This window comes from Bubalus kerabau, chromosome 5 (assembly GCF_029407905.1).
Source record: "Bubalus kerabau isolate K-KA32 ecotype Philippines breed swamp buffalo chromosome 5, PCC_UOA_SB_1v2, whole genome shotgun sequence".
Taxonomy (NCBI): domain Eukaryota; kingdom Metazoa; phylum Chordata; class Mammalia; order Artiodactyla; family Bovidae; genus Bubalus; species Bubalus kerabau.
The window spans coordinates 104373616-104394387 of record NC_073628.1 but is presented as its reverse complement, the minus strand read 5'-3'; the positions used below and the strand labels follow the sequence as shown (position 1 = coordinate 104394387).

General features: G+C 55.9%; 1 protein-coding gene across 1 annotated transcript in view; it reads left to right on the top strand.

The window, feature by feature from the left end:
• Positions 1-20772, top strand: part of PRDM16 (PR/SET domain 16) — a 337762-nt gene that overhangs the window by 289941 nt on the left and 27049 nt on the right. Inside the window, exons 5-9 of the mRNA XM_055582479.1 lie at positions 6082-6184; positions 12747-12960; positions 14795-14942; positions 15401-15554; positions 19309-20722. Of these exons, the coding sequence (XP_055438454.1) occupies positions 6082-6184; positions 12747-12960; positions 14795-14942; positions 15401-15554; positions 19309-20722 (2033 nt within the window). The remainder of the gene's footprint in view (positions 1-6081; positions 6185-12746; positions 12961-14794; positions 14943-15400; positions 15555-19308; positions 20723-20772) is intronic.

Below are 20772 nucleotides of genomic sequence, written 5' to 3'. Positions count from 1 at the left end.
TACTCCCCAGAGCACACTGACCATCTCTGGGGCAAAGAATAAGGTATCAATTCACAGTACCGGTTATCATTTTCCAGAACCTTTATTTTTTCCCTCTTAATTAAGTGGAAGTGAATACTTTATTAGAAGAAGCCACTTAAGTATGATGAAGACAATTTGTGACCTGTAATTTATATTTATATTTTTTAAAAATCTAGCTAACTGTATATTATATATTTTTATATTATATGTGAATGTGATAATTTATAGATAATAAATATATACATAACATCCAGGTACTAACCATACAACTAAGAAAGAGAGGGGTATACAGATGACTTTTAATGTTGAGCTGCTGGGAAGGTGACAGAATATATATATAAAGGCAGAAAGTGAAGATTTAGGCACAGACTGCTCCAGCCACACTCGGGAAGAGAGGGACATGGCAAATCCAGGGGTGACAAGCCGCCTCCCCTCTCTCAGCCAGAGGAAGGGATGGTCTGCTCGTTCCTAGAGCCTGCGGGTGGTAACAAACCCCAAGCAATCAGCGCCGGCCCCTTCCTTTTCTGTCCTGAAACAGCCAGGCAGGCAAAGGGAAATAAAGACCTGCCCACACTCTCAGCAGCTCCAAACACTTGCTTCCCAGCTCCATTCTGGAGCATCACCTGGGTTTCTTAAAATCCAAAGCTAACCCCTGTGCCAGCCTCAGGTCTCTGGTGTCCACAACTTTCTCCGAGAGACAGGGTCGGCGTTTGGAGACAGCAAGCAGTGAGGAAACACGGTGACGCCTACCAAGGTCTTGAGGCAATAAGAGTGCTGGCCTCACCACCTTGCGGAGCCCGGAAAAATGCCCAGGGATAACCCTCGGTCCAGCGTCCTCTCTCTGAAGGCAGACTGGCAACTGGGTGAATTTGCTATTCAGCAAGATCTCAGAGCAATTCAAATTCCCCTTGCTGTGTGCTTCTCTCATGAAAAGCCCCTTGTATGCCATGCGAAAGCCTTCACAAATTCAAGCACAAGTGAATTCCGAAATCCAGGAAGGAGAGCGCTTAATTTTTTTTTTAAGATAAGCACCTATATTACTCAAATACGCCTTTAAAGTTTCTCAAACTGATCGGGGGTGGGGAGTGGAGTGGGGGTGGAAACAAAGGGCAGTTCGCTTATCACTTTCATGATTTTCATTTGCTCCTGGAAGGGGAGAGCTGTGGCCTGTATTCAACATACTGGCTGGTGGTCTGCAATCTAGTCCTTTCTACCCAGTGTAGGTCAGATGGAGTTTTTCACCTACTTAAATTTTAAAATTCTAAGATTAAGGTGGAATGAAAATTGTGGAACTTAAAGTCTTTGTGTTTGAAAATAGTATCTGTTCTTGCAAAACTGACTTGGTATTAAAAACAAACTTAAGGAACACTAAGGAGAAAATACACCCAAACTGTCTGCCATTATCGACTTGAAATATTTCTTTGTCTTAAAGAATGTTGTTGGAAGAAAAGAAAATGATGTTCATTTTCTTATGAACGTGGCCCATACTGAATCCAGTTTTTCTCTGTCAATTTCTCTGTCTTTTGTTGAGAACGTGGCCATGTATTTGTCCCAGCTCCGTTCACCTACAAGGAGCCGTCTCTTTGTGTCCAGAGATTGTAAAAGGGTCAGGCTAAACACAGTTAGAATCCCAAGGCCCCCTTGTTGGTGTCGGCCGCCCATGTTCAATCAGGTCTCGCCGTTGCAAAGAGATCTGAGATGCTGAACAAGGTCTTAACTCAGGATCAGTTCTGTTTGGCATTGTTATTTTTTAAAGCCGTTTAGAGCAGACATTTATTGGCGCTAGTAAAGTCAGCTGTTGCTGTGGTTTCCTCCGCTCTCAGACTCTGAAACCAGACAGAAAATTCCGCCTTGCCACACAATCCAAGGACCGAGACAGTTACATGGTGCTGGGGACGCCACTGTTCAGAGACAAGCCTGGGTACCCAGATGCCAACCTGTGAACAAAGGCAGGTCTGCTCTGAGCCTGGGAAGGAGAGTATCAGAGACCAGGGTTCTTTCTTCCTGGGGGTATAGGCTTCTGTTTCCCTCTTGTGAAAATCCTTAAGACTCAGCCCATCCTTGAAGCCCAGTTAACCCTGGGGTCTGAATATGTCCCACCAAGGGGCACACAATGAAAGGCTGGGAATAAACCAACTTCAGGAATGTTTAAGGGACTGCAATAATAATTTGGTTTCCAGGTGGCTCAGTGGTAAAGAATCTGCCTGCCAATGCAGGGGATGCGGGAGACGTGAGGTTGATCCCTGGGTCAAGAAGAACCCCTAGAGGAGGAAATGGTAACCCACTCCAGTATTCTTGCCTGGAAAATCCCACAGATAGAGGAGCCTGGCGGGCTACAGTCCATGGGGTGGAAAAGGAGTCGGACACAACTAAGCATACACACAGAGTAATAATTTATTACCCGCGGAGAAGGGAAGGAGCCGGCGGCACAGTAACTGCACAGCTTGTGCCCTAGCAGTCAGGAGACTCAGTCCCACCTAAGCCCGGCCTTAGTCCCAGGAAGTCATCCGACCCCGCAGACCAGGAAGATAAGGCCTTTGTGCTGCTGGGAACAGGTCGTAAAAGTGCCTGCCGCCTTTGTGTGTTCCAGGGCGGATCCGCGGAGCCCGGTGCCCTTAGCCAAGGCAAGGCGGACCGGCTGAGTTTTGAAAAGTTCGTGCGCTTTCCCCGTTCGCAGCTGCGCCCCTTCCTCCAGGTGGAGGCAGGTCAGGGACACCCGCTGCCGCCAGTCCGGCCGCAGGCTCTGCGATCAACTCTAATAGCTATTAACTCAATCTAGCCGCTCTAGTCCCGGCGGCCCGGGCCGACTGCTCGCCTGCTGCGTGTCCGGCGCTCGCGCCCCCTCCAGGCGCCGGGGCCACCGTCTGTCCCGAGGAGCGGGACTGGGTAGGGGGCGCCCGCCGCACACGAAACTGCTTTCCTTGCCGGCGCGCTAGACCCCACCGGCTGGGAAGGGTCGGTTCCCTCCAACGGGGTCCGAGGACTGAGTCCGCAGCTCCCGGAGCTGGGACGGGGTGGGGGTGCACAGTGGGGTGGGAGAGGGGAGCGAGAGGGCGTCTCAGAAGATCTGGAAGTCCTGGAGGGCGGGCAGGAGGCGAAAGGCGTTGCGGATGAGACCGGAGTAGACTCCCTGTTCGGAGGTGGGAGGGGGATGTCTGCAGGTCCCGGACCCTTGGAAGGGTTCGGGGCAGGGAGGGGAGGGAGTCCAGCGGTCCTAGAAGGCGGGTGGGGTCCCCCGGGAGACCTGGTGGCCCTCTGGGGAGGGGGGATTAGGGGTCCTGGAAGGGTGGGTGGCCCTCAAAAGGGGTCGGAGGGGGACGCAGAGCCGGAGGCGGAGGCGGGGCGGTGAGCCGCGTCAGCCCCGAAAGCCCGGCGGGAGCAGAAGTCCAGCATCTGGGGACACAGGTCAGAGCGCGCCGTCGGCCTCTCATGTTCCCGGCCCTCACGGGGCGCAGGCCTAGCCGGGGAGGATGCTGCGGGCGGGTCCACATTGCCCTCTAACGGAGACCCTCGGGAAGCCACCGACCGTCGGCCGGCGCCAGCCTGCACGCAGGAACAGAGCGGCCGGCGGGCGCATTAAGCCTGCACTTGCTGGATGCGCTGGCTCATCGCTGGGATGAGAGTGCGATTACGCCTGTGTATTAATTAAGCCGTGACTCCCGGAGGTGGGATGGGTCAGGGGCTCATCCCGGCTTTGTTTCAGCATGAGATGCACTTCGGGTCTGATTCTAAAATACAGTGGCTGGAGTCTGACTTTAAAAGCAAACAATTATTTCAGCCACTGTGTAATTTCTTTTAAACTTTATATTTTGTATTGGAGTGTAGCCAATTAACAACGCTGTGATAGTTTCAGGTGGACAGTGAAGGGATTCAGCCATACATACACATGTATCCATTCTCCCCCAAACTCCCCTCCCAGCCAGGCTGCCAGGTGACAGTTGAGCAGAGTTCCATGTGCTGTATGTACAATAGGACCTTGCTGGTTATCCATTTTAAAGTTAGCAGTGTGTGCATGTCCATCCCAAGTTCCCTAACTATCCCTTTCCCCCCTCCTTCACCCCTGAACACCATAAGTTCTTTCTCTAAGTCTGTGAGCACTGTGTAATATTTTAGATAAAACAATACAAAACTGGGAGTTTAATAGCAATGGATTTAACTACAGAAGGTAATATGGTACAGTTTCTGTGCTGTGCTCAGTCATGTCCGATGCTTTGTGGCCCCAGGGACTGGAGTCCACCAGGCTCCACTGTCCATGGGATTTCCCCAAGCAAGAATACTGGAGTGGGGTGCCACTTCCTACTCCAGGGGATCTTCCCGACCCAGAGATTGAACCCACATCTCCTGTGTCTTCTGCACTGGCAAAAAGATTCTTTACCACTGTGCCACCTGGGAAGCTTAATCTCCATTTTAAAAATCTTATTTTAGCGACGTGCCAGGGAATAGTTGCCAAATGAAATTACTAGCAAGTATGTATTGTTAAGATGTCTGTACATGTGTACTTCTACGGGTTACATTCCACTATCCACATGTTCAGTGGGGAATTTGGGGACACCATGTGGCTCTGTTGTCCCTTTGAGAGCACATTGGTGTCATTCTGGAGTTAGTTGAAACTGGTGATCTGTGAGGGCATCCACAGCTGGACTTGGACTAGAGAGAAGGGAAAAGGGCCCCACAAAAGGGGGCAAACTCAGCCTTCCAGATGTCTCCCCGGGGCATGGGGGGGAGGTGAGCGGGCAGTGCCCAGATCAGCCCCCCTGTGCCTGAACTGTGCCCAGCCCAATGTCCAACCTCCAGAAGCTGCTGAAGAACCTCGAGCAGGAATGGCCTGGAGAAGCCTCCACACCCCAGGTCTCCCCAGGCAGATGGACTGGCCTCAGATCCTTCCCTGGCCTCCCAGCCAGTCCTGTGACCAAGCCTTAGTGCTCCTGGAAGTGCCTTGGTTACTGTGCTCTGAAGAGAAACCGGACATTGCATGCCTTGGACTGCGATGTCGAGGGAGTGGCATGGCAGTGCCTCCCACTGCCATGGGAGGCAGTGGACTGGTCTAACAGAAGTGCAGCCTGCTGTCTGACATTTCCAGATTTAAGATTCAGGGTTCCTGGCATCAGCCCTGCCCTTGTGAGAGTGGGCACCCCACCCAGAGGAGCTGGTTCCCTGGGCTCCAGGGAGGGCAGGGGCTGGCAAAGGCAAGGAAGGCCTCAGTCTCTCCCAGAGCCTCCCAGGCTGTTGGAGCCTGGTCCTTGGGCCTCATCCCAGACGACGCTGGTCATGCTGCCCTCCTGAGTAGCTGGAGTTTTCCAGATCATGGCCACCACCTACCTTGCAGCTGGTGCTTTTTCAGGGGACACCTTGGCAAGCTACGGGGCTGCTCAGAGTATTGACGCTGGACGCTCGTCCCTCAGAGCTTGCCTCATGCTACACACTCTACCCCGAGACCCACCTGACCCCTCTCTGTTTTCAGAGCTATCCCTGATCTCAGACCCCCACAGCTGCTGGCACCGAGCTTGTAGCTGGCGCGGGCTCCCCTCTACCTCCCCCTGTGGGAGACGTGCACACTCATCTGAGACTCACACCTGTCGACCTGGCACATGGGACCGCTGTCTGTCTTCATGGTCACTTTCATAAACATCCAAACCCACATTCAAGGGTGAAGACCCCACCCCGGCCCCAGACAGCAGAGAGTGTCTTACATACATATTGACAAAAGGAACCAGGCTCCACTTCTGATGATAGGAGCCGCTCTCGCTACCTGATATTTCCTGCTAGGACCCGCCCTGCTCGGGAACTTTGGGGCTAATCCTCACCCATTTCCTCTTGCACCCCCTTTATCCAAAATCTGGATCAAACTAGCTAAAAATAGACTCTAGTCCTCCTGAGAGTATCCTGCCAAGTTCCGAAGGGGAACCTCTTAGCAGCAATTAGAAGGCAGGTCAAGGGCCCAGCGGGGCAGGCTCCCCAATGAGCAGTGTCAATGGCGTGCGGGCTGGGTGTGCACGATGTGGCTTTTAAAGCAGCCAGGCCAACAATGCTGACCCTTTCTCTCTGGTTTCTCCATCCTAGATTTATTATAAAGTCATTAAGGACATTGAGCCAGGAGAAGAGCTGCTGGTCCATGTGAAAGAAGGTGCCTACTCTCTGGGGGCGGTGCCTCCCAGCCTGGATGGTAAGCCCCCACCCACAGGAGCAGAGGCCTGGTGCTCCATCACTTGGGGTTCCCCAGCTGCTGCCCATGGTCCAGCCCCCAGGCCCCAGATGGGCAGAACCTATTCCTCCCAACAACTTCTCAATCTGAGCACTTTGCTTTCTCCTTCCTTGTGTTATGGGGGCCACAGCCTGAGTTCAGACAGGACTTGAGACAACACGACATGCTGCCTGACATCTCTGTAGTGGGAGAGCCCTATGGGCTCTTTTTAAACTGTATAATTATCATTAGCAGCAGCAGTATACTCCCTGCAAGGCTTAAACAAAAAGACCCATTTCACAGCTTGGAAACATTCACCCCCTAGAGCTCTGTGCCAGAGGAGAGTCTCAGTCTCAGTTAAGAGAGTGCAGTGATGCCATCCATGTGTTTGAAAGCAATGACCACCTGTAGTTAAAAGCAAAAATTCCCAGAGAAAGCTTGCTGCTGCTGCTGCTGCTGCTGTCTCTTCAGTCGTGTCCGACTCTGTGCGACCCCATAGACGGCAGCCCACCAGGCTCCCCCATTCCTGGGATTCTCCAGGCAAGAACACTGGAGTGGGTTGCCATTTCCTTCTCCAATGCATGAAAGTGAAAAGTGAAAGTGAAGTCATTCAGTTGTGTCCGACCCTCAGTGACCCCATGGACTGCAGCCCACCAGGCTCCTCTGTCCATGGGATTTTCCAGGCAAGAGTGTTGGAGTGGGGTGCCATTGCCTTCTCTGAGAGAAAGGTTAAGGGAAGTTTATTTGGTGAGAGGTAATATTTGGGCTTCAGAGGACCCCTCTAAGCAAGCTCTTCCAACAGGACTGCAGGAAGCATCTCCAGTGTCCTTTCCTCTCGGCTGGTCACACAGTATGTGTCCAGTAGACACGCTTCCATTCCTTGTTCATCCACACCCAGGCACAACTCTGATGATGCTCAAGAAAACCCCAGTCTCATACAGGCTCAGATTTCTGAAATCCAGATTTCTATTCCTCCATCCACATTGTTAAGCAGTGTGCCCATTCACCTTGGGATCCTGGAACCATTTTTAAGTGGCAGAGGAAAAGTCAGTTGGAGGAAGCTGCTTGGCAACGAGGCTGGTCAGTTAACTCCCTACGTGCTGTGGCTGAATAGATGGCATCTCTTCTCTGTGTGAGACCCCACAAGCGAGCTGAAGGCAGCCTCTGCTTCTCACCGTCTCTGGTGCTGATGATTCCATTCCTGCTAGAGAAAGGGGGAGGCTGGCTTTTCCCTTCCTGTCCTTCTTCCCCCACAGCCCCCCCACCACACACACACAAATACTCCAAGGCTTAATGATTAATGCCACTAACTGCAAGTTTCTCTAAGGAACTGCTCCAGTGTCACGGCCTGGGAGTACGGTTGACTGGGCCAGGGAGCTAGGCGTCGGAATTAGCAGGAAGCCCCCGGGAGCAGGGTGACCTTCTCAGTCCTCAAGCGTGGCCCACCTTTGTGGGGCAGCACTTTGCGCCCGTGAGTTCTTCCAAAGGCTCTCTCTAGAGAAGGACAATTCTATAAAATAGAGTCGACCCACCCTCTCCTCTAGACTTTGGTTTTAATCAGCCATTTGAGAAAAGGAAGTAGGTGGCTAAGCTCTGGGTATCAGGGGGATGGTCTCATTTTTCTTAAAATAATTGTTGAAAAGACCTGTGAGTCTTAGATAATGTACTCAGAAAGATAAATTCGACCACGCTGGGCCGTGGGGTTTTGTTTGTATGATGACCTGTCTTTCTTCCGAAAGGTTATAGAAACCTTGATTCCTGGCCCTCTTCTAATGCCTGATCTTAAATAACTTGGGTCTGCATTTTCCTAATTTATCAAACATCTGTGGGCTAATTGCTTTCCACACATAATAGTCCAACGTCAAATATTTGACTTTTCATACCCTTGGCTGTCAGGATCACTCCTTCACCTCCCAACAGCCACCCCTCCTCAGTTAACTCTGAATCGCACAGAAAGAAAATGTAAAAATGTTCCTCACTAAGATAATTATCATAAAAAATCTTTTATCCCAGTCCCAGTGAATGCAGGGCCCCTTATCACGGCAGGAACTTGGAGTGGGCTCTTGAGGGCTTTTGAGCCTCCAGTCTGTAGATTAGCATGTAGATGCCACATAATTGTGTCCCCCTGGGTTCCCTGAAGCCATTAGGCACTGATTTATTTTTCTGTTACATTCCTGCTTTGCCGCGAAAAGTTGCCGAGGGAACTTAAGACAGACGCAAGGCTCAGACTCGACACACAAGACATCGGGCCAGCATGGTCTCAGTTTAGTTGGATTTGGGCGGAAGTCAGAGCATTTGCCCCGGCCCACAGCCCCCCTCCCCGGGTTTAGACGAGGAGAGCTCAGTTCTGAGTCACAATGCTGTCTGCTCTTGTTGGGGGCAGGGGCTCTGGCAGGATGACCTCCAGGTATCATGGAAGAAGGGAGGGCGGGGGGACCTGCTCTGCCAGTTCACTGCGGGGAGCGGCCCCAACCCTGTGGACCTGGGACTGGCAGCACTCTTCCAAAGCTGCAGCTTTGTAAAGAAATTCAATTCCAATTTTCCTACAAGTGACTCAGAGCAGAGGGAAGCCACTTTCAGGTTCATTAGTTCCAGGAACTTTTTATTTTGTTTTTACTCTTTTCAGTAGAGAGGGGAAAGATTTCTCTTTCAAGAGAACTTCTTGCTCTTGGGAGAAAATAAAGAAAATCATTTCCATTCAAATATGCCTTTCTTTTGAGAAAGGCTCAAAATTGCTAACTTTTCCCCCCTCTCCAGAAAAGGTCAAGAGGATGCAGTGTATTTGTATAAAGCATGAGATAGACAGATATAACATAATACAGCACAATGTAGCATAATACAATCAGAGTGTGACATACTCTAGTGTTTCTTTTAATTGGAGTTGCTTGTGCTGGGAAAGTGAAAACCATCCAGTCCAGGCGCATCTTTCTTGCCCCATCCAGCTTGCCCTAGGTGTGTATTCGATGCCAACTTTACCTGTGTGGAAGATGAGGGGCACCTGTCCACACCATGGCATGAGTGGGCAAGGCTTGGATGTGTCCTGTTCCAGCCTCTGTCCTTCGACAGGAACAAACTTGGGTCCCTGGTGGGACGGGGACTTGGAAGGGGGGCACCCTCCATCACTGGTTCCATCACCTCCAGGACACCCTCCAATGCCTTTGAAGTGAGATGCAGGCTGAATTTTCATTATAAATCCAAATTCCAGATCCAAGCTGAAACATAAGTTGGTCAGTGCTGTGAAAAGGTGGGATTGGCCCTTCTTTTCTTTTCAAATTTCAACTTCAGTGACTGTTTTGGGCCCAGAAAGAGTGATGTTAGTGGTAAAGAACCTGCCCGTCAATGCAAGAGACACAAGTTCAATCCCTGGGTTGGGAAGATCTCCTGGAGGAGGGCATCGCAACTCACTCCAGTGTTCTTGCCTGGAGAATCTCCATGGACAGAGGAGCCTGGCAGGCTACAGTCCATATGGGTCACAAAGAGTCGGACATGACTGAAGTGACTTAGCACGCTTAGCACGAAAGAGTAAGATATGAACTGACATTTCTCACTTCCTCGTAATGCTGGTGGGAGGGCCCCTTTCAGCCTCATTCCAGCCCAGGAAGTCAGAGCAAACCCACAGCAGTGGTTTTGTGGGGCCTGTGTATCCGGTTGTGTTCTAAGATGGTGTTCTTGGTTCCAGTGGGAAGGACCCCATGTTTCTAAGGACAGGGAAGCCCTGTGGGGGATTGTGGAGGGGGGGGCACTGACATCGTGCCACCATGCACATGCCACACAGGGTGCCTTTCTTATACCCTCAGCGGGAAACTGGGACTCAGCCGCCTGCCCCCAGGCACCCAGCAGAAAGAAGGGTGGGTACCAGCTCTGCCACTTCACTTCCGGATGCCCCGGGCGAGCCAGGCGGCCTCCCCTGGCCTCTGTGTACCAGTGATAAAACCTGCGGCCTGATGCGAGGCTGGGGGGAGGAAACATAATAATGTTCCCGGGCACCAAGCCGGCCACATGGAGGCGCCCCACTGCAGGTGCTAAGCTCACAGTGGACACTTACCTGAAGCAGCATCCAGGCTCCCTTCTGCTTTATTTTTATTTGTTGTTGCTGTTTTAAATATTTATTTATTTATTTGGCTGTGCTGGGTCTTAGTTGCAGCACATAGAATTTTTAGTTGTGGTATGTAGAATCTACTTCCCTGACCAGGAATTGAACCCAGCCCCCCTGCACTCGGAGCGCAGAATCTTGGCCGCTGGACCACCAGGGAAGTCCCCTCCCTCCTGTTTTTGAGGCAACATCTCACAGACCTGCCAGTGGCTATTCTGCCATGTGTGTCTTTCTTGCCCACCTGACCCCTCCTGGGATCGTGTTTGGGGCGCCACTGTGGCACCAAGGACCAGCCCAGGGCCTTGATGGGCTTCATCTTAGAATCTTCTCTGACTTAGCTCTCCAGACAGCCACAATGCGCCCCTTTCCTTCTGGCCGGCAGCGCTGCCCGGTGGCAGGGACACCAGGCTCCTACAGGTCTTGTGTTCATGGATGCTGGCTCAAGGGTCAGCTGTGCAGCCGCTGTCCCCGCCTCCTCTGCCCAGGCTTCCGTGGTTGGTGAGGACCTGCTGGCTCTCTGGCCTCCTGCAGTCCATCCTATGTCTCGGCCTGTGTCTGGGGCAGGTCCAGGGGTCGGGGCACAGCCTTCCAAGCTCCTAGCTAAGCTCAGGTCCCCGCACACAGAGCAGGACTGGGCATTGTCCCCAGACTCCGCAGACTCTAAGCAGGCGCTGCTTCCCTGTCTTGTTCTTGATTTCCCGCGAGCAAGACCGTTCCTGACAGCCGCCTCACGTTGGCCAGTGGGCTGGGACACCAGGACTTGGTTGCACCTGGTCAGCACCGGGCCTGGCTCCCCCAACACATGCACGTCCTCCAGGCTCCCAGGGAAGGTGACAGCTGCCTCCCCGTGTGTCCCAGGGTTTTGTCCAAGGCCCAGGGGCTCAGCCAGGGGCATCTCAGGGCTGGATCCCACAGGAGTGTCTCCTTTGGGCATGGGAGCTTGGGCGCCCACCGGTGGGGGTGCCAGGTGTGGCCAGACCCTGCCCTCAGGGGTCTGTGGGAGCAGTGCGTCCGCCCTCAGGCCCAGGGAAGCTTCCAGTCTTGAGGAGGCCTCCCTGCCTGTAGCCCACCCCCCTCTTTCCCCCAAACCCTGGCCACAGGCTCATGTTGCCTAGCCACCCTTCCCTCCTCAGCAATCTGGGACATTGACGGTGGCCCTTCTGCCACAAGGAGGGGGCAGGAGGCAGTCCCCCGCCTCCCTCCATGTCCCCACCTCCCTGGCTTCTGTACCCCTCAGGGTCAGGCCCTTCCAGTTAGCATCCAGCCCAAGGTCAAGGCTCTGCCCACAGCGGGTCCCAGAGGTCCTTGATCATGTGCACATGCACACTCTCACACATAAATGCACACATGCCCACACAGATTCACACCAACACACTAAAACATGCACAAATACAATCACAACTCATACACACATTCAGAGACACAAACGTGTGCATACAAGTGTGTATTCACCCACAAATGTGCATGCACTCACGAATACACAGGCACACCCAACACACTAACTCATGGGCGGTCATGCACACAAATGTGTACACTTAACATGCACGCATGTGTGCACACATAACACATATGCATGCACAGAAACACATCCATTCACATGTGCCAAGTAAGCACACAACATGAACACACAAACATGCACAAAGGCAGGCGTACAAGTGTGAAGCTACACAGACATGCAAATTTTCGTACTAGCCACAGAGAGAAATACATGCACACATACACAGGAATACACATGACACCAGCACAAACATGAGCACAAATGCACAAAAAATGCCTGCACACCCGTGCAAAAGTGCCCCGAGAAGGCGGCAGACATGCTGGAGTATCCACCCATGTTCACACACAGCTGCATACTCATGCACAAGGAGCACACACGTTCACACAGCCACTCACAAGAACACCTTTTGATTCATTTGTGTGGGTTCACTATCCAGACCTGGGGGACACGGGGTGGTCCTCGGCAGGGAAGAAGGGGCCCCTGCTCTGGGGAGAAGCTGGGTCCAGGCAGCCACGGGTGGAGAATGGCTCGGAGGTCGTTCCGCGGGACTCACAGCTCCAAGCTGTCTGGCTTGGCAGGGTCCGCAGGATGCTGCCTCGTAAACTTCATAGTAGCCGCCTTCTTTTTATTTGTTTGACCTTGACAATCGTTTATGATATGCACCAGAGCCCAGCCGTCTCTCCTCCTAATTCATACACAAAGCACTTAGCCTGACTTCCTTCTCTGCTCCCGGCCGGCGCGGGGCCCAACACTCCTCAGAATTTCTTATGGTGGAGTCTAGGGTCCCTCTGGGTCCCCGGGGCAGCCTCTCTCAGCACAGAACGTGAGCGGGAAGGATGCTGGAGCCTGGGGGCAGGCCCGCGGGCTCCCCGGACCCCCTGCAGCCCCCGGGCCTGGATGGGCCTGGGGTGGGTCCTGGGCGCCTCCCCACGCTGGTCCTCTCTCCCCTGCAGAGGAGCCCACGTTCCGCTGCGACGCGTGTGACGAGCTCTTCCCGTCCAAGCTGGACCTGCGGCGCCACAAGAAGTACACGTGCAGCTCAGTGGGGGCCGCGCTCTACGAGGGTCTGGCCGAGGAGCTCAAGCCTGAGGGCCTGGGCGGTGGCGGCGGTGACGGGCAGGCCCACGAGTGCAAGGACTGCGAGCGGATGTTCCCCACCAAGTACAGGTGCAGCCCCACCCCCGCCGCCCGCCTCCCCCACCCCCCAGGAGCATCACGGACAGCTGGGTCAGTTAGCCCTGGGAGCACAGGGGGAGCCCTGAGAAGGGCAGAGGTCAGCCTTGGGCCCTCCAGCCTGCCCAGGCTGAGAAACCCAAGGCTCTATAGGACATGGAGATATGCCCTTGGGGCAGGAACCCGGCCCACTCATCTGCTCTTGGGGACAATGCAGGCCCACGAGCTGGCAGTTGGAGGTCACAGCTCACACCCTGACCCTAAAGGCCTGGCCCCTGGTCAGAGCTTCCCCGCCCACAGAGGATCCTCAAGGCACCCACTGGACCCACTGCTGCAACCCCCCCCATCATGTCACCAGGGCTGAGCTGTGGGGACAGACTTGAAGGAAGTCAGGAACGCAGGCCAGGCCCCCAGATATGCAAGGGTCAAGCCCCAGCACCATTTCCAGGGTGAGGTCCAGGGCCAGGCTGGGGGACACTGCCCAAGGGGTTCTGGAGTGGCCTGACCCTCTGGACACATGCAGACCCCTTCCCAGACAGTGGATGTGGGCAGGAAGGGGCCACCCAGGGGTCCCTTCACCCCCCACCCCAGGTACCAGCCTCTGTGTCCCATGGAAGCCCCCACCTGTCCCAGGAGACTTCATGGATGTAGGCACAGATGTCCAGCCAGCCATGCGATGGCCAGACGCAGCCTCCCAGGCCCCAAGGCAAGGCAGGAGTCAGGACCTGGGAGCTGGGGACCCGAGGGGGGAGAACCAGGCCCTAAAGTCCCCGGGCTCCAGGGACCGGTGAAGACCTTCACAACCTGTGCCCGTCCTCCGCCTCTGAGGATTTCCTCCGGGGCAGCCCCTGCAAAGTCAGAGTGAAAGCCCATCAGGTCACTAACTGGCTGTAGGATGGAGGGGAATTGAATGCCAATCCCCTCACAGCCCCCTGGGGACGGGAAACCCTCCACCCAGAACGGATGACTGAGAAAATAAGAGTTTGGGCAAATTCCGACCTAGGCCCTTGGCGGTAAGCGCTGCTCAAGAGGACCCGTGTTTTCTTTACATAAACACATAAATCACAATTAACAACAGGGGAAAAGATACAATCTGCCGGGTGCTGGAGAACCAGGCGTTTCTGATCTAAATGGATGGCTGGGCCCCGTAATTAACGGGCCGTGATGTATTGCTGCTTTGCTCATGAAGATTAACGGTCATACCTGGGACAGGAGGAGAAGTAGGGCATCCCCCAAGGTGGGGGGGGGGGGCTCCAGGCAGCCTGTTCATCCAAGTTCTCCCCTCCCCGCAGCTGTGCCTGCCTTCCCATCACATCTCACTTGGAGACCCCTTGCTCACTCCTGCCACCCCCATGGTGTATGCATGGTGGGCAGCTTTTCAGTCTGACTTGGCCGGGGGGCATGCTCTGGGCACTCAGAGTGGTGGCCTTGGGTTTCCTGGGCCGCACCCCAACTCCAGGGCTCCTCTGGGACTCGTGGCAATGTTGGAAGTTTCTAGACCCATTTTTTGTTAGGCCCAAGGTTAGCATCAAGGGGAAGTTTGTCTTGAAATACAGAAGTGTGAGCTGGGGCCCTGCCTGGCTCTGGATGCCTGGGGGTGGTCTTGGGTGAGGGCCCGAACTCCATCCATGCCCTGGCTTCCCCCCGCCATCTGACATGGGAAGGCCATGTCTGCTGGTCCACCCAGTTGCCCTGTCCAGGCAGGAGGCAGACAGACTGGCTGCCAGGCCTCTCTCTGCTCTTGGAGCAGGAGGTGGCAGGGGCTCTGAGGGGCGGGGATGAGGCCCTACCCTCCGGGCCCCTGGTGATCCTGGTCTCCCATGTGCAGCTTGGAGCAGCACATGGTTGTCCACACGGAGGAGCGAGAGTACAAGTGTGACCAGTGTCCCAAGGCCTTCAACTGGAAGTCCAACCTCATCCGCCACCAGATGTCCCACGACAGCGGCAAGCGCTTCGAATGTGAAAACTGCGTGAAGGTAAGCGGGCTCGCCCCGCTGGCCCCGCCCATGCCAAGATGCAGAGCACGTGTGGGGGCCACAGGCCCTGAGCCATTCGAGAGGAAGACAGGAAGTGTGCGGGGTTGCACAGCAGGGAAGCAGAGGGGGGCCAGACCCAGGTCCTCTCGGGTTCCCACCTACATGGCAGGACAGACTCCTGGGTCAAAGACCCGGACCTTAAGAAAGCTTCTGAGCTCCTGTCTGGAGCACCCTCAGGGCCACACTTCTGTCGGGAATTATTATTGAAGAACCAGAGTCCAGGGAGGCCTGACAGCCCACCTAAGGCCATCCAGCAGGTCACTGCTCCAGCAGAGACCTGTCCGGCCAGGCTCAGGGTGGTGGGCAGAGCACCCAGTGAGACCCCCGTCCCGTGACCTGACCCAGGGTCCACAGGGAGCAACCGACAGAATATGACGCACCAGCGTCTGTGTCCCCAGGTGTTCACGGACCCCAGCAACCTACAGCGGCACATCCGCTCCCAGCACGTGGGCGCCCGGGCCCACGCCTGCCCGGACTGCGGGAAGACCTTCGCCACCTCCTCGGGCCTCAAGCAGCACAAGCACATCCACAGCACCGTCAAACCTTTTATATGTGAGTGAGTGGTCGCTGCCTGGCCCCCGCCCAGCCCCCGCCCAGCTCCCTCCCGCGTGCCCAGGGTGGGCAATGCTTGGGGGTCAGCCAAGGGGTGAAGTCCTCAGGCTCTTCCCTGCTCATGGGACCCCATCTGTCCAGAAAACACTTGTGGCAGCTGCCAATCCCTCTGCCTAGGGGTGGCTGCCTCCTGGTGCCACTTTATCATTACCCTGCTCCCTCGCACCCTCTCATTCTGGGATCCATCTTGCTCTGGCCTCACTTTCCCCTCCTGTGCCCCTTGGGTCCTCCCTGTGGCTCACTCGTCCAGTGGCTGGAGGTGGGCAGTGGGTAGTGAAGATCCCTGTGGTCCTGCAGAGAAGCCAGCAACTTACCTTTTCCCTCCCCACCTCCCCTTCCCCACACACACGGGCTGCCCAGAGCTCCAGCAGGTGTGATAATATCAGTGCTTCCCACCCACCTGCAGCCTTTGGGGACCCCAGGCTGTATCCCTGTGCTAACCTGGGTGGCATGGGCCAGCCATGAGTAACTGGACCCCTGTCCACATGCCGTTGACCTGCCAGTGGAGGAGACAGAAGCTAAGCCATCACCAGGGTGGGGGAGGGCTGCAGGGTCAAGAGGCTCTCCAGGTGCCCAAGTAGGTGTCATCTGACCCATATGCTGGGAGGTGGGATGGTCTATGGGTAACCCAAGTTCTGGCAGAGAGCTCGAGGAGGTGGGCAGGGGGTGGGGTGAGAGCCACAGGGTGCCTGCCGAGAAGGCTCATGACAGGGTGCTATGAGCACAGAAGCCTTGAGCTTGTGGTGTGTCTGGGGAGGAAAGTAATAGGAGAGGAGTCAGAGGTCACAGGGTTAGATCCTGGGAATCCAGTGGGCCAGTGTAGGAGCATGACCCTACTTCTCAGAGTTCAGGAGATATTGAAGGTTCTTCTGTCCAGCATTGCACCAGGTCATCTCACTTGAGATTGTGCTGAGTCACTGTTCACACCAACACAGAGCTGACTCATCAGCCAGCTTAACTCACCAGTGTTGTCCTGACTCATGGGTCACACCAGTATTCTGCTGAGTCAGCATTCACACGAGATTGTCCCGACTCATCAGCATCACACTAAGGGTCATTCACATAAGATTGTGCTGAGTCATTGTCCACACGAGGTTGTGCTGAGCTGTCATTTCACACACATGAGTTTGCAGCACCCTTACAAAACCTGACGGAGCAGGGACCACACTGTGTCCAACCGAAGGGAAGTAACAGAGAAGGAAAAAGTCTTGGCAGTGTGAAGTGACCAGGCTTTCGAGGCCCCGCTGCAGCTCCAGGGGCCTGACTGCTGACCCCAGGCTGGGTGGCCTGGGACCTCTCTGGTCCCAGCACATCAATGTTGGGGGTGGGAGGAGCTAACTCTGGGAACTTGAGGACTTGGGTCTCAGTGGTTTCAGCAATGTGGGGGTCTCACAGGACTGGACTGCTCCCCCAAAGAGGCCATACTCGCTGGCTGGTCAGGCCTTTGTTGGGTAACTGGGGCTATGCTCCCCTCCTGCCCACTGCCCCGAGCCTAGGCTTCCAGCTGTCTTGCTAGAGGTGACTGAGCCCCCATCCCACCTGGGTCACCCACTCCCTTAGTCAGGGAAAATGCACTTCTTGAGAGTGAGTATGTGTATGTGTGTGCATTTGCACACACACACAATCCACATGCATACTCTACAGGAAAAGAAACTGCTGACAAGCACAGGCAGTGGCCAGGGTCCCTCTGCATCCCGCAGGGCATGGGTACACTCCACCAGGCGCTGGTCCCGCGTCCAGCTCGTGGTCGACTGCTTGGGCCTTTCCCAGCCCCTGCAGGAAGCCAGCTCCCTTCGCCAGCTCTGTCAGCCATCATAGGACCAGGACCCACCTCGCCAGGGTTGTCAGTCTCCCAGAGGCCTCTCTGTAGCCCCAGCATTTCATCAGGACCCCTTTCTCAGGTGACTGGGTGGATGGGAAGCAAGGGTCCCAGGATCCCTTTGCCCAGGCATGGCCACTGGTCCCCGAGCCACCCCCACCACACACACCAGGAGTTGCCCTGGAGGGTGCCATTTCCAAGCTCAGGATGGCAGAAGCCACTGATAAGGTGCCACGAAGCCCCACTATGGGGGACAGAGGGCGTCACTGAGCCTCTTCAAGGGCTGGGAACATAGCAAGGTGTCACTCGTCTGGCCAGGAGCCCTGAGCCAGGGAGTGGCCTCTCTTCCCCCGAGGGTCGGCAGGCGGCCTGAGGGTATTTATAGACCTTCCCAAGGAGCAGCGGCCCTTCTGTACCAGCCTCCTCCCAAAAAGGGCAGATTTGATTAAACGAGGCAGTGCTCTTCCCCCTCAGCCTTGAAAACGTCCCGCCAAGCCAGACAGCCAGGAAGGCAGAGCCGTTAATATAAATAGATATTGTGATTAAAGAGCACGATCAGCTCGGGGCCAGCGCTCCCAGCAAGATTTGCATGACATCAGGCCGCGAGAGTGTGCGGAGAGCAAAAAACACGCTGAAATCATTGTTTCCATGGGGGCTGCATTTAGGAAGCAAATCGTCCTGCAGAGAAAGAGAGAGACAGTGTGTGTGTGTGTGTGTGTGTGTGTGTGTGTGTGTGTGTGTGTGTCTGTGTGTGTTCCTCTGTCGCTGGTTAGGAAAACAAGAAGAGAAAGAAAAACTGGCTGTTGTCCGACACTCAGCTCACCATTGGGAAAATGGCGAGACTGGGTCGCCGGGGCCTGCGGGGCCTGCTGCTCGGCTCTGGCCGCCACCCTCTCCTGTTACGCACAGAGCTGGAGCGGCCTCTTCATCCCAGTCTGGGGAGGTCTCACTTTTCTCAGATGTGGAACCAGCCCCCTCAGGGGCTCCCCTCCCACCTCCACCTTCTAGCCACCCCCAGACTCTGATCTCATAGCCAGGAGCTCTGCTCCCCGGCCTGGGGATTAAGAACCCCAAGGGGCTGGTCGCTCCTGAGGCCTCCCTGTCCTGGGAGCAGCTCACAGGGCCGGAGGCAGAACGAGGGGGGAAGCTGAGAGCATTTTAAACCTTAGGAAGTGGGCGGCCTAGCCCAGGGGGTGTTGTTTTACTCGCTTCTGCTGGAATAGCGTGGCTGGCATGGTAGGGAGACCCGGTGGGGAGTCTGGATGGGCAGGTGCAGCTGCACACAAGATGGTATGCCGTGTCTTTGCCCATCTCTGGGAGCGACTTTGAAGACCTCGGTCCCACCTGACAAACTCATGGGGTCAGGAGAACACAGAGCAGCAGGGCCCATTCTCCAGTGAAGGCCGAAGTGGGTAGAGATCTACCTAGGCCACCCAGGGACCCCAGGGTAGGAACAGGAACATCGTCGCCAACCCATCTTGGTCACCAGAGACCAATGCCAGGGAAGCATGCATGTGCGTAGATATGTATATGTACACATGTGTATGCAAGTACATGTGATGACACAGTTATAGTGCAACATGTGTTTGTGAACATACACACTCATGCATGACACACTTGTGTACATAAGCACACGTGCCCATAGACCTGTGGGCATACCTACATCCATGCATACACCTGAGCACACATGCAGGTAGTCATACCCAGTGACGCACGTGTGCACACACATGTGCACACATGCACTCACACACACGCGCACACATCCAGGCGCACGCCACTCCAGGCACTCAGCCAGACCCCCGGTGCCCCAGCCCCAGGCAGTGCGGGTCCCCATCACCTCCCCTCACACCGCTGTCTCTGCCCTGCTGCCCCCAGGTGAGGTCTGCCACAAGTCGTACACGCAGTTCTCCAACCTGTGCCGCCACAAGCGCATGCACGCGGACTGCCGCACGCAGATCAAGTGCAAGGACTGCGGGCAGATGTTCAGCACTACCTCGTCCCTCAACAAGCACCGACGCTTCTGCGAGGGCAAGAACCATTACCCGCCGGGAGGCATCTTCGCGCCCGGCCTGCCCCTGACCCCCAGCCCCTTGATGGACAAGGCCAAGCCGCCCCCTGGTCTCAACCACGCCGGCCTGGGCTTCGGCGAGTACTTCCCCTCCAGGCCGCACCCTGGGAGCCTGCCCTTCTCCACGGCACCCCCCAGCTTCCCCACGCTCACGCCCGGCTTCCCGGGCATCTTCCCTCCATCCCTGTATCCCCGGCCACCTCTGCTACCTCCCACGCCGCTGCTCAAGAGCCCCCTGAACCACACGCAGGACGCCAAGCTCCCTAGCCCCCTGGGGAACCCGGCCCTGCCCCTCGTCTCCGCCGTCGGCAACAGTAGCCAGGGCACCACAGCGGCTGCAGGGCCTGAGGAGAAGCTGGAGGGCCACCTGGAGGAGGCGTATGCCACCAAACTCAAGCCCCGGGGCAGTGATCTGTCAGATGGCAGCGACTTCGAGGACATCAACACCACGACCGGGACCGACCTGGACACGACCACGGGCACAGGCTCCGACCTAGACAGCGACGTGGATAGTGACCGCGACAAGACCAAGGACAAGGGCAAGGCGTCCGAGGGCAAGCCCGAGTTCGGGGGCAGCACGGTGCCCCCGGGCGCCCCGAACAGTGTGGGCGAGGTTCCTGTCTTCTACTCCCAGCACTTCTTCCCACCACCCCAGGAGCAGCTGCTGACAGCGGCGGGAGCGGCGGGCGACTCCATCAAGGCCATCGCGTCCATCGCTGAGAAGTACTTCGGGCCCGGCTTCATGGGCGTGCCGGAGAAGAAGCTGGGCGCACTGCCCTACCACTCCGTGTTCCCCTTCCAGTTCCTGCCCCACCTCCCCCACTCCCTGTACCCCTTCACGGACCGTGCCCTCACCCACAACCTGCTGGTCAAGGCCGAGCCAAAGTCGCCCCGGGACGCCCTCAAGGCCGGCGGCCCCAGTGCCGAGTCCCCCTTTGACCTCACCACCAAACCCAAAGAGGCCAAGCCCATCCTGCCAGCGCCCAAGGTGCCCCCAGCCCCGGTGTCTGGCGAGGAGCAGCCGCTGGATCTGAGCATTGGCAGCCGCGCGCGGGCCAGCCAGAACGGAGGGGCGCGGGAGCCCCGCAAGAACCACGTGTATGGCGAGCGCAGGCTGGGGCCCAGCGAGGGGCTGCCCAAGGCGTGCCCGGCCCAGCTGCCCCAGCAGCCACCCCTGCACTACGCCAAGCCATCGCCCTTCTTCATGGACCCCATCTACAGGTATTCACATGCCCTGCCCTCACGTGCTCTCCCTGGGGACCACCTCCCCT